This window comes from Corella eumyota, chromosome 7 (genome assembly GCF_963082875.1).
Source record: "Corella eumyota chromosome 7, kaCorEumy4.1, whole genome shotgun sequence".
Taxonomy (NCBI): Eukaryota; Metazoa; Chordata; class Ascidiacea; order Phlebobranchia; family Corellidae; genus Corella; species Corella eumyota.
This window is the reverse complement of record NC_137496.1, coordinates 1,010,378-1,025,021: the sequence shown is the minus strand read 5'-3', so window position 1 is coordinate 1,025,021 and position 14,644 is coordinate 1,010,378. Positions and strand designations below refer to the sequence as shown.

The window sequence follows — 14,644 nt, the reverse complement described above, 5'->3', positions numbered from 1 at the left end:
GTTCCAGCAGAACAATTATTTTTCGATTTAAAATTTTTTAATTTTTTTCAAAAAATTTGTATTCAATAGCATTGGCCAAAAATATCACGTGACCTAATTAAACCCAGAATAAAAATTTGCTGTAACTTTTGTTTTACTGAAAATTTTTGCGAAATGTTTTATCTTGAATGTTAGTTAGGCCAATGCGCGTCTAATAAAATATAAAATTTTAGGTTTTGAGACTTCATCAATTTTTAATAAAAGTGTCATAACTTTTATGAATATTAATATTTTTTAAAAATATTTTGTAAACACATTTATTGAACCCGTGCGGTTCCTGCAGAACAATTATTTTTTGATTTAAAATTTTTTAATTTTTTTCAAAAAATTTGTATTCAATAGCATTGGCCAAAAATATCACGTGACCTAATTAAACCCAGAATAAAAATTTGCTGTAACTTTTGTTTTACTGAAAATTTTTGCGAAATGTTTTATCTTGAATGTTAGTTAGGTCAATACGCGTCTAATAAAATATAAAATTTTAGGTTTTGAGACTTCATCAATTTTTAATAAAAGTGTCATAACTTTTATGAATATTAATATTTTTAAAAAATATTTTGTAAACACGTTTATTGGACCCGTGCGGTTTCAACGGAACAACTATTTTTCGATTTAAAATTTTTTTCAAAAAATTTGTATTCAATAGCATTGGCCAAAAATATCACGTGACCTAATTAAACCCAGAATAAAAATTTGCTGTAACTTTTGTTTTACTGAAAATTTTTGCGAAATGTTTTATCTTGAATGTTAGTTAGGCCAATGCGCGTCTAATAAAATATAAAATTTTAGGTTTTGAGACTTCATCAATTTTTAATAAAAGTGTCATAACTTTTATGAATATTAATATTTTTTAAAAATATTTTGTAAACACATTTATTGAACCCGTGCGGTTCCTGCAGAACAATTATTTTTTGATTTAAAATTTTTTAATTTTTTTCAAAAAATTTGTATTCAATAGCATTGGCCAAAAATATCACGTGACCTAATTAAACCCAGAATAAAAATTTGCTGTAACTTTTGTTTTACTGAAAATTTTTGCGAAATGTTTTATCTTGAATGTTAGTTAGGTCAATACGCGTCTAATAAAATATAAAATTTTAGGTTTTGAGACTTCATCAATTTTTAATAAAAGTGTCATAACTTTTATGAATATTAATATTTTTAAAAAATATTTTGTAAACACGTTTATTGGACCCGTGCGGTTTCAACGGAACAACTATTTTTCGATTTAAAATTTTTTTCAAAAAATTTGTATTCAATAGCATTGGCCAAAAATATCACGTGACCTAATTAAACCCAGAATAAAAATTTGCTGTAACTTTTGTTTTACTGAAAATTTTTGCGAAATGTTTTATCTTGAATGTTAGTTAGGCCAATGCGCGTCTAATAAAATATAAAATTTTAGGTTTTGAGACTTCATCAATTTTTAATAAAAGTGTCATAACTTTTATGAATATTAATATTTTTTAAAAATATTTTGTAAACACATTTATTGAACCCGTGCGGTTCCTGCAGAACAATTATTTTTTGATTTAAAATTTTTTAATTTTTTTCAAAAAATTTGTATTCAATAGCATTGGCCAAAAATATCACGTGACCTAATTAAACCCAGAATAAAAATTTGCTGTAACTTTTGTTTTACTGAAAATTTTTGCGAAATGTTTTATCTTGAATGTTAGTTAGGTCAATACGCGTCTAATAAAATATAAAATTTTAGGTTTTGAGACTTCATCAATTTTTAATAAAAGTGTCATAACTTTTATGAATATTAATATTTTTAAAAAATATTTTGTAAACACGTTTATTGGACCCGTGCGGTTTCAACGGAACAACTATTTTTCGATTTAAAATTTTTTTCAAAAAATTTGTATTCAATAGCATTGGCCAAAAATATCACGTGACCTAATTAAACCCAGAATAAAAATTTGCTGTAACTTTTGTTTTACTGAAAATTTTTGCGAAATGTTTTACCTTGAATGTTAGTTAGGTTAATGCGCGTCTAATAAAATATAAAATTTTAGGTTTTGAGACTTCATCAATTTTTAATAAAAGTGTCATAACTTTTATGAATATTAATATTTTCAAAAAATATTTTGTAAACACGTTTATTGGACCCGTGCGGTTCCAACAGAACAATTATTTTTCGATTTAAATTTTTTTAATTTTTTAAAAAAAAATTGTATTCAATATCATTGGCCAAAAATATCACGTGACCTAATTAAACCCAGAATAAAAATTTGCTGTAACTTTTGTTTTACTGAAAATTTTCGCGAAATGTTTTATCTTGAATGTTAGTTAGATCAATGCGCGTCTAATAAAATATACAATTTTAGGTTTTGAGACTTCATAAATTTTTAATAAAAGTGTCATAACTTTTATGAATATTAATATTTTGTAAACACGTTTATTGGACCCGTGCAGTTCCAACAGAACAATTATTTTTCGATTTAAAATTTTTTAAATTTTTTCAAAAAATTTGTATTCAATATCATTGGCCAAAAATATCACGTGACCTAATTAAACCCAGAATAAAAATTTGCTGTAACTTTTGTTTTACTGAAAATTTTTGCGAAATGTTTTATCTTGAATGTTAATTAGGCCAATGCGCGTCTAATAAAATATAAAATTTTAGGTTTTGACATTTGTGCAAATATTAGTAAAAGTGTCATAACTTCTACATATATTAAAATTTTGGAAGAATATTTATAGAATAAGTTGTTTAGACTACTGCGCGTTTAATGGTCTAGTCAAAATTTAAATCTAAATTTTAAGTGTCATAACTTTTATGAATATTAATATTTTCAAAAAATATTTTGTAAACACGTTAATTGGGCCTGTGGGGTTCTTACAGAACAATTATATTTTGATTTTAATTTTTTTTTTTCAAAAAATTTATATGTCAATATATTCAAAAGCACCTTGCTATGAAATTAAAAGGTGTATGTTAGCTAGGCCAATTTAGAGCAAAAACTTCATCATTTGTTTAATATAACTGGTGTTAAATTTTTATTAAAATATGCCAAAATCGGTATACCAAATTTTGCAACAAAAAGAGGTTTTAAATAGTTACATTTATTTTATTAATTTCAATACGCCAGCGCAGTGTGAAAAATAAAAATAAATATTTCCATTTTCGTTGAAAAGGAAACACACTAAACAAAAAATAAGCGAAAATAGCAGTAAAAATAAAGAAATTTAAAAAAGATACATCTGCCGTCAATAATCAAAATAAATCACAGTGGTGTCATTATAGTGTATTGAAATAATAACAATACGACATTGTGACGTAGTCTATATTTAACTTTTAAATCAATATACGTGAGAGAACAAACTACAAATTTATTTTGACAATTTTGTTTACCTATAAACCAATTCTTTTTTGTTGGCAATAATATTTGTCACAAAAAAACAATACACCTTTTAATTAATATAAAATGACTACAATTTTACAATCATTTTAAACTAGAAATAAGAAATGCCGAAATAATGTAAGCTTCCTTAGCCCCTTTTTAGAATACCCCGCCAACAAAGATAAAACTAAATTTTTGATTGAATTTAAAAAACAAAAAATAAATTTAAGAACTTTAAATGTAATACCAAAAATTTAAAATTTAAAAAAAAAAAATGTAGTTAAAAAAATGTAAAATCAAAAAAGTTAAAAAAAATGTAAAATCAAAAAAAATTAAAATAAAATCTTTAAACTAGGTTAAGACCTGATGATACATCGACCACATTCCATCAAAACAAATGATTCATTTGAACACAAGTGAAATCAAAACAATATAATCTCATCAAAGGAAAATAATTCGGCAGATTTAGTTGTAAGAAAGATTAACATTGACTTAGAATTTTATGGGTGGCAATGTCTCTTTTTCTTTTTAAATTCAGTGTTTGGTATGTAGAATAGATATTTTAGTAAACTTTATAGGATTTTTGAAGTGGTATTTAGTCCAATCATATATTAGGTTACACAGTTTTGTCATATACCAAAATTTGGACTAAAATAATTGTCTTGGTTTCTTTCACAATTGTAGAAACCTTTTTTCGCGCCTGGTGTTAAGTTCTCTCGGCGCACAAGACGTCAAAACAACCTCCATCGTGTTGTAAAAGTCGTTTTTGACAGGCAAGCATCTTAGACTTTAAACTCTTTTGATTTGGACCAGTGTTTTAGTATTTTAACCAATCAGAAACTTGATTTGGAACCATTTCAATAGTTTACAACCATTTTCATTCGGGGTTCAACGTTCTAAATACAAAGTTGTCGCCAAAGCTATGAATATGGTCCAGAATATTGAAAGAGAAACAATAGTTGAAGCTGCACCACCACCATATGCTCCTTTCTGACCAACTTTTGGGGAACTTGCTACTAAACAAAGAAATTTATTATTTCAGTGAACACAAGGTAGAATTATTTTAGCTCAATTTTTGTTGTTGTTTTTTAAAAACAAAACATTTTGTTGTCAAATTTGAAATATTTAGGTTTTAGAGTGAGATGTTGTTCTTACCTATATCAGGTCGTGCCCTTGGCGTTGAAACAATATTTGGAATGAGAATGGTGCTACGTTTGGTTGGTTTCGTAGTCGTTGTGGTTGTTGTTGTTTTAATTAAAGTTGTTGTTTTACCAGTGGTTGACGTCAGATGGTCATGACGTAGACGGGGATGAACATTGATTTTCAACCGCATGACGTTTTCACAAGAATCGCTTTTAAGACTTTCGGCAGCTAAAAATCAAAAAACAAAAATTTTAAAATAAAACTAAAATTATAATTAAAGAATAAACTGAGCATCTTAATATGTTAATAAAGGGGCTTACCCATATAGTAATAAGAATGTGTAGGATGGAATATAAAGCCAAGAGGATTTGGACTATACTTCTGAAACTTTGTTGTCAAGACTTTGCTTTGGTTTGGAGTGTCGCAAGCGAAAATCTTTTTAGTATCTGTAAAAAAAACATTAAAATTTAAAATAGTGATACAACTATCGTCATAGTAATCACATGTTTCAAAATTGTAAACTTCCACTGTTTTGATTGTAGATATTGAATTAACTATGTAATTATTTATATCCTGATTATTGAAAGATACAACACAGAAATAAAAGCTTGTATAGACTGCAAGTATAATTGTATAAAGTTGAGGGTAATTTAGAATTTGATTTAATATTAGAGTGATTATTTACAAAAATAAAGTTAATGTCAATCCCTTAATATATACGTTATTGTTGTGTGTTTTAAATTAAAGGTTGCCACTTTTTTTCTCACGCGTTATAATAACGTATTAACGTAGTTTTATGCCGAAGGTTTGTTAGAAATAAAAATGTTTACTTTTTGAATTTAAAACATTTTTGCCATTTTTAAAATTAAAAATTTCATTCTATAGGAACCCTTTGAAATCAACACACCTAACTTCATAGTAAACATGTGACATTAACAATAAGATATTGACATTGGCCTAATACTATAATAAGAAAATTATATTTAATGAATTCACGTGCTTATGGGACCGGCTAGTTTTAAATCAGAAATCTTTCAAGTGTTTTATTTGTCAAGTTATGCTACATTAATAATGTATTTAAAGTATTTTGGCCACCCAAATGCTATCATTTACCCAACAAAGTGCTATAAATATAAAGCATACGAATTGTGCTTTATTAGAATATATTGAATTTGGGATATTTTTGAATAAAATAATTATAGTTAAAAATAGGCGATCCCGTTAGAAATAGATTATATGAAATATTTTGGCATTATCTTATTCCAAATACTTTTATATTGCTCTAAGATTCGAGTAATTGTAAATATAATTTGTCTTCTAAATTTAATATTTTACCTTTGCCAAATTTGCACTCGCTAAACGACTGTTTGCTGACGTTGTAGATCACAAAAGTGTTAACTTTGCTTTCATCTGCATCATATTGTGGACAAAAAATGTCCATATAGTCTCCCATTCTTACATCTATTGTTTCAACTTGACCATAAGCCAATCTGGAAAAAAAATAATGAAATTTAGAAAATATTATAAGTTAGAAAATCAAAATAAAATTTGTGTAATTAGGATACATTCTCATTCTTAGAGATTCTGAATTCAAAATGCCATAAATCAACTAAAGATGTTTGGTTATGCTAGTTTTACGGCGCTTTCTTATTACAATATTACGTATATTGTCTACTAAATAAATGTATAAAAATAAATATGAGGTAATTATTACGTCTTGTCTACTATAAAAATGACCGGGATCAGTTACCAATATCACCGTCAAAACAGAGACAAAAACACGACAAAAAGTGTAAAAATAAATATTGAAGAATACATATTGTTTTTTACAAGCTATTAGTTACTTGATAGTGTTATGACATAACTGAATATATGTTACTTTGATAAAACATATCACAATATTTATAACCCTTACAAAACGGAAAACATATTTTTTTACAACTGTATATGATGCAATATGCTTTAAAAACTGTATGGAGTAAAGGCGTAGGCTTTATAACCCTATACCACGGGTAGGACGTCTATAACTGCCACTACGTTATTATATATGTATAGTGTTAAAATACTCAAATTTTGAAAGAGTTTTTTTTTTCTTTTATGTATAACAATGGTTTCAAATAACAAATGATTCTAAGTCGAGACAATATATTGTTTGTACATGACAAGCAACAATGCCCTAGCGACGCTTTAAATCCATGTCAAAGAAAAAAAAACATTAAAAGTCTCCAGCCGAAAATTTGAAACCAGGCTTTCTAAGGCTTAAGTAAGTTATATGTTATAAGAGTACACCACACAAATCAGATATCTGCTTTGAAACAGGGTCTTATTTCGGGTCGTAGCATAAAAAGGTAATATTACCCAAACAAAATACACGATATCTGGACTACGCGAATATACAATACCCATGTTATCGCTTGTTTAACAACGGCTTAACTACGTCACAAACAGACAGAAGATTATTATAAATATGACGATCTGTAACGTCAGAAAATAAACGATTCTTATTAGTTATCATAAAACGCAAAATTGGACTTTATTTTATAATAATTGGGTAAAGTCTCGTTTTTAACATAAAATTAACAAATGTCACAATTTAGTACAAATGCATTTTCAAAAGTTTTAGTCGCCAAAACACTTACAAAAAGTTAAGAAATATAAACAAAAGGGGTGAAAATGCTCCAACCAAGCGGAGCGTTAACTTTCAAGCAGCCCAAGAGGCGTGGTCAAGTACACTCCAAGTGCGTAAGACACCAGTCACATCAGTCACATAAGCACCAGGCTTTGTCTTAGCGACAAGTAGCTACCTCAAGTGTTTTGGGCATTCTAATAAGTTATGACGTCACAAAGTAAATAATCTTGATTTATGGAGCCAAGAATTATTTTTGTTTTACCCGAGATTATACAAAGATTGATTTCCCAGGCTTGTCATGCAGTTATTTGCATTCTCCAGGCATATACTCTTCACCGATTTTAAAAGACTTTCAATTTATTTCAAATGTTTGATATGTTTGCAAATACTAACTTTTTTCCTATACATTTTAATTAATTCAACTTTAAATTAAGTTTATCATTTTTTTAACAATTAAAAAAGTTTTCATAAGCGCATTATGTAAATTACCACCTTTTTAAATCTCTATTCAGATAAGCTCAGATCTTAACACCCCGCCGCTTGCATTAAATGGCGCTTATTAAGAGCTTATAAACATTGTATGTATTTTGATAATATTTTTATGTGTCTGCTACAAATGTTCGCAAAACCCGATTAATAACTTATTTGCAGATGTCAAAAAGATGAAGACAGATGCTGAACAGTAGGGAGCGACCTAATCTTATTAAACAACGAGATAAACGCATTTGTCTCGCTTTGCTCGGCCATTTGTTAAGCACAGCGTGTTGTTTAACGCGCATTTACATCGTATTTGTTCAATATTGTGTTTGTTTATTGAAACTGGTAATGGATTAGTCGAACATTTATTACTTAGATTGAAATATGTTACCCGCAAATGCTCGTTAAATAATATTAAAACCTCGTTTTTATTGCGTTTCGGCCTACTAAATTATAAGTAAGTCGTTTGTTTGTGATACTATTTGTGTTGTATGTCAAGGCCATATGACACTTTGCAAAAACAATGCTAATGTGCTTCTATTTGTATTATTTCAACCCTATATTGACAAGTCTGGCCATGTGAGCATTTGTCATAATCTCACGTAATGGTACGTGCTAAATAACAGGTTAAACTGTGCGACAATTTGTAATTTGTGAGTTTTTTAAGAACTGCGTTAAATTTAAACTTTGACGTAAATTTCTTGTAATTGAAATATTTTTGGACATGGTCGTTGATATTTTCGGATCACATTACATCGGGGTCATGCGACATTTTGAAGTTTTTAATTTCCTGTTTCTAAGCTTCGGTGAATCAAACAGACACACTTAACTAATTACCAGGCCGCGACAATTGCTAACTAATTACCATAAAAACAAAAGGCTGGCACTGCCAAGCACAGAACACTTAAAAATTACAAAAAATCCCGTTTTTAGGTCGAAATTTGAGGTTTCACAATTGAACCCAATAATTAGCTCACCTTTCGATCACGTATTTACAAATTATTTATCAACATTTTGAACAATAGCCTTTAATTACGTAACAATGGTAATAGCGTCGAGGTTTATGTAATTGTTACGTAGGTGTGAAAGAAAACACGATTTTTGGCGCTGGGAAAAATAAAAAAAATAAAAATTTCCAAAAATATTTTGAAAATTCCTGATTTAGCCCAAATACGTAACAAAAATTCCAGCAAATGATCATAATTAGTTAACCCGAATTTACCCTTTTTCTTTTCATGTTACCAAAACACAAAGTAGTTAGGTTCGTAAATTACGTCAAGTATGACCTGACCTGCCCGAAATAACTCGCGACGTCTTAAAAAGGGGGCGAGGTTGAACGCTTTGTGGAATATATTCCAAAGTCAATGTTGTTTCGTGTTGTGCTCTTTGTTACCTGGATACCTATATGGAAATATTGAAAATTTTCGCTTATGTACTTGAACGAGTGTTCAAATTAAAGTTATGTGTCCTCAAAGTTTGAGAAAACAAGGAACAGTTTTACTTTGAAATAAGGAAGTTTTAATTTTCTCGTATTTCCCAAAAAATCCCCGTTATTATGACAAAGCAAATTCGGTCGCAGTGTTGGTCAATTTGTGTCGCAAACTCGACTTTAATTACAACTTTCACCAACATACATTTAAACACATCCCTCTTAAAGTTGTACGCGGAATAGAGGAAGGGATGAGCTAGTGGTGATCTATACGCTTCTTATCACGATTCGCTCGAGCACACAAGTTCGTTACAAGCCTAATTTAGCCCGTCTCGCCTGCCTAGTTCACAGCCAAGACCAACAAACCAAAAGGCTAAGTGCCAGAGAGTTAAAATACTACTTTTTGACCAATAAGCGCCTCGTAATCATATGCTGTTATGTGCCACTTATGTTCTGCTGTGCCTGGTACCATTTCTTGCCGTTTACCGCTAATGTATGCTTTCTAATTTCATGATGTAAGGCTTAGGGACACTTTGGTTCGGTTATTTTGGGAAATTTTAAAGGTAATCCTCACGCCTATTGTCGCACGTACAATTATAAAGTGACCGCCCATTTTGCTTAACTTTAAATCACGATCGGTTAACCACGTACTTTATATGAAAAACATGAAATGTGGTTTGAAATGTTTATCACAATTTTTCCACCTTTTTACATTTAGTGTTCAATTAAATGTAATATATTTTAAATTGACTCGATAAGATAAATATAGCTCATATAAGTTGTATTTTAAGTAACTGATATATTTATATGATGGAATGTTTAGCGGCACATTTCGTGGGAGACTCGTAAATTCTTGAAAATTGATAATTTAAGGAAATTTAGAAAGGACTCCTCAGGGAAAAAAGTGTATATCCTGTTTTTTTAATGTGGTTTTGATTTCCCAGAAGCAAAGTGGAATTTGTATTCCTTCAAAATCAACCGGTTTAACAAAACTTGACGATTTCTGAACACTACAACCCACGTAAATTTGTTTAACCCTCCTTGGCGCATATAACCAACAACATATTACCAAACCTTTTAACTGGATAGTTACTACAGCGCAAACACAAACAAGCCTAAAATTCAGTTGTGTCGTGGTTGAAGGGTTAACTAACTTACAGTCAGCGCTTTGGTATTTATTGTTCATGTATAACTACGCATAAGTCATGCTTAACTAAGTATATAAGGCTATTTTGTACTTGATAATAACACACCGACCAACGCTAATCGAATTACGTGAATAACTCGAGATATTGAATACTTTTCACGGGCTACTTAATGATATTAATACCATTCATAGCAAAGCTTTAACCAATCGATAATAATTATTTTCCGGTCATAAGTATGGACAACAAAGTCGCTATTAATACGCGAAATAATTTTAAAATATCGTTGAAACAAAATGGCTTACGTTACGTAGTTACCAATGTTTAAAAGATCACACACCCTTATCAAAAGATTCCGATACTTATTTTGGTATATGAATGTATAAAATAACGGTATATTTCTAATATAAAAAAATGATATTTAAAAATCATTAAAAGTGTTTTAATTTCACTTACAGAGGTCACTGGCATTAGATTTCGTAGCTTACTTGAAATGGTTTAATATTTAACAAAACTTGTTTTGCAGGAGGGTTGTTAAAACTCAGCTCTGCGTCGAACAATAGAATCATACAGACAATGAATAAAAATCATAAAGCAAACTTTTTGTTTGACATTTAAATAGAGAAGTTTACTCTAAGCAGCGTGTCAAGGCTGGCCTGATAAAGAATACTAAAAGAGGATCAATATTGGTTTTAAGAACGCGATGGAGGTATTGCGATAGTGTTTGTTCTTTTAGGTCTGTGAGTTCGTACTTTGCGTGCAAACTTAGATGAAGTAAATTTCCATTTGGTGACCATATTTTTCATATAAATTTACAAATCATAAAATTGAAACTAAACAAGAATTATACATTTATTTTATCCATTACTCAAAAAAGCACCTCGTTACATCATTTACTTTTTAACGATATAAAAAACACAATACAAATACCACAACAATGAAGTTTGTCATGGTGTTTGTTACAACCAACAACTTTTTATCGCACAAAATAAATGTGGTTAACTTATTTCCACTTACTTGCAGAACGAAAACTAGATTGTACTAGACTTACCGGTGCCCCACTAATAACCACACCAAACAAAAACTATCAGTAATAGATACATTGTAAGACAGGGATAATAACAAGACGCTTAAATAATTAATGACAAATAGGTAGTTACTGTTTAACATGAAACAGAATGTTGATCTATATATTTATTGAAGGGTGAATATGGAAAACAGGGGGTTTTATACTGTTTAAACGTAGGCGGTTTTTAGTTAAGTTGTAATTATATAAAATCGTAAAAAGTAACGAGGCGTATGGTTTTTGCCTACATAATAAACTTTACAAGCTAAAATCTCGCTACTTTGCCGTTGCGGTTTTTTTTGAGTGAGTCAATTTAATACGCTTTGAGCGTTTACAGGCATTTGCTTGATACAAACAACTTGGTATATTTAAACTTTCTTAAAACGTATCTTAAACATGGTTTGGATTAAACTTGTAAAAGCCTTTCGGCGTTTGTAAACATCACAACTCAGATTAAATAAAAATAAAAGTTACAAGTAACATAAAAAAAACTAAAAATCAAGTTTTAAATGCCAAAAAATGTAAGGACTTATATTTTTTTAATAATCTAAACCCCGTATTAAAAACAATTCTTTTTTTTGAATTATGTATATTTTTTGAATTATGAAATAAATTTTATAAATTTTTATTTACACAAAAACTTGTAACTTTAACTTACACATCTTCCGCTGGGTCCCAAGTAACTTCATGTCGAACTTGATCTCGTTTCTTTCCATGAACAAGGCACAAAAAAACACAGAAAAATATCCAATACGAATTCATTTTGATCTGAGGTATTGATATCTCCAACAAAACAAGCAAAAAACTAAACGATTTTTGAAAATACGAATACGATTACATAAAAATCTAAATGTAAGGTAGTTTGGTAAATAACTTTCCCAACCAATTAACCCTGCTGTCTTATTCATTCATTCAAGCTATATCTAAAATATTTTATTCTTATTAACTGTATTTATATATTAACTATATATCTATGCTTTAACAGTCTGAAATATCGATTTTACATTATTTTTTACTTCCTTGAGTAATATGTAAATATACTCTATTTTCTAATGATTTCGTTTCCTTCTAAAACAAACAATTTTAAACAAATCCTTCCTTTTAACAAATGCTAATGACAACTACAATACTACTTAACACTGAACATGTGTCTTATCTAACTAGAAAAACAAAGCGTAAAAACTCGCAGCTGAAATTGACGCTAATGCCTGGGTTTAACTTCGTCGAGTGACTGTACAATTTAGATAAACGAGAATCGTCTGATCCGATAAGCTCCCCCGCTTTTTTCTCTTCGCAAATGGTTGTACGCCTTCACAGCGTGAGATCGAACAAAAGCGTTATGACAACGGGGAGTATTAATATAGGTTTAGTAAGCAATAGAATTCTGAATATATATTTTAAAGTATTTTATTTAAATTTAAATATTCTTATTTATTACAACTTTAAGCTTTTTATTTTTAATCCCGTAAAATATACTTGATACTATTTAATATACAATGTTACTAGTTTGGCGAAATAAAATCGTGTAAACATATTATTTTTTTCGTGGTAACATTTACTAAAAATACAAGTAAAGCCTTGTACTTATCACTTCACGTTATTAACTGAAGCGAAAAAAAACGTTACTTGAATATTTTGGTATTTTTTTTGAATATTTTGGTCCAATTTTTATGTGATTTGCTTCATGCATGGAACCGTAATTGTTTATTTTTTACGTACTCTCAATTGTTCACCTATTTTATCCACTCTGTTTTTGTTACAAATCCGTTAAAAAACAAGTCAAGATACAATACATGTCACGCCCAGTGTTTCTCAAATTACATGTTAGAAAGTAACGATATACAAAGGTCTTATTATTCATTGAGCCGTGTCCCAAACACAGCTTGTGCTTTTTGTAGGCAACTTCCTACGAAATAAACAACTTGAACTGAAAACAAAGCGGGAGGCGTTTGTTTTAAATCAGTCATCAATTCTCAATTTTAAGGGAATTACTTTAAAGTCCTCACGGAGTTAGGAAATTTTCTTTCCCAAGACTCCCAGAGGTCCATTTAGAGATTTTAGCAAAGAATTTAACTTTTGAATTCTTTGTTTAAAGGAAGGCGAAACGTAGGTCAAAAATCGTCGCCTATTAGTTTTTTTAAACGGTTATATTTGTTTTTAAAAATTATTTACATGTAATACGCCTGAGAAATGTTAGAAATCGTAATGAGACCCAAGGCTTGTTCAAGTCAATCTTATTGGTTCATTATTTTACATTTTTTTTATAAATTTGTAAGCTTAAAATAACCCTATTTAAATTACTATGGATTTTAACCGTTAAAGTATTTTAAAGGTCAATAATTAAGGTTTTAAAATCCCCAAAACTATTTTTAAAACTTGAAACCAATCCACGCTTCTTAAATCTTATAAGCCAAATATTATTTAATTTACAAGCTTAAAGTTTTTCGTCGAAATTTCAGCTTGTATCTGGCTTTAAGCTTAACATCACCTCGGGCAAGATTAACCTTAACTGAGATTAAGATCTACAAATACGCAAACACGATTTTTTAGCTTTATTTATTATCCGAAATTTTTTTAACATGGCCTAGATAAAGTTGAAGTATTGCGCGTGGTTGCAAAGAATAAGAGGTTGCTAACTCTGTTAATTTTTGCCTTTAAATTTGCAGAAAAATTATAAACCTTATGGTTTAAATCGGTTAATAGGCTTTAAACCTAAAAATTAACTTGTATATACAATTTTGTTATGTTAATTTTAATTTAAAAAATTATAAATAATATTTTAAAATCAAAAGTACAACATTATGCTGGGTTTGGTGACCATGCCATAGTATACTACAAAATCTTTGTGTAAACATTATTATTTTAGCATGTTTTAAATCATTTAATCGATTTTGTCATTTTTTTCGTCGTATTGTTGTAATATTAATTGTATATCGTATTTATTATTATGGTTCGAAATCTTAGATTTCGAAACATATTGTTATTGTCCGTATTTTTATTATTTTTATTTTTATTTTTATTCTTACTAATCCGAATTTTGAAATCGAATAACTTTTGATTTTGTGTATATAAATCTTATCGTGTTCCAACCCTCCTATTTTGATAATTTAAATATTACTAATTACTAATTAATAGGTGTTTATTTATTAAAATTTAGGAATCGTTATTAAGTTTTTAAATTTTGGTCAGGTATATATTATAATATTATAAAGTCAAAAATAGATTAAAAATTTAATTTTTGTTTTTTTATTATATTTAAATTCTTGTTTGTTTATTAAAAATTGAAGTTTAATATTAAGCATTCAAAATTTAGTATAATGTACTTCATAATTTCAGTAATTAAAAAACATATTTAAAAAATAATTT

The 14,644-nt window shown here is 28.8% G+C and overlaps 1 protein-coding gene across 2 annotated transcripts; it reads right to left on the bottom strand.

The window, feature by feature from the left end:
* Positions 1-3,101: 3,101 nt before the first annotated feature.
* LOC145759409 (ephrin-A1-like) lies at positions 3,102-12,144 on the bottom strand. 2 transcript variants are annotated; one of them, XM_082573233.1, is made up of 5 exons: positions 11,937-12,144; positions 5,868-6,022; positions 4,853-4,978; positions 4,545-4,760; positions 3,102-4,405 (listed from the first exon to the last, which is right to left on the bottom strand). In XM_082573233.1, the coding sequence occupies exons 1-5, from the start codon at positions 12,038-12,040 to the stop codon at positions 4,278-4,280; spliced, it is 729 nt and encodes a 242-aa protein (XP_082429359.1). In that variant the 5' UTR covers positions 12,041-12,144; the 3' UTR covers positions 3,102-4,277. The 2 variants fall into 2 exon arrangements, with proteins under 2 accessions (XP_082429359.1, XP_082429360.1); XM_082573234.1 differs by having other exon boundaries at positions 3,102-4,402.
* Positions 12,145-14,644: the final 2,500 nt, after the last annotated feature.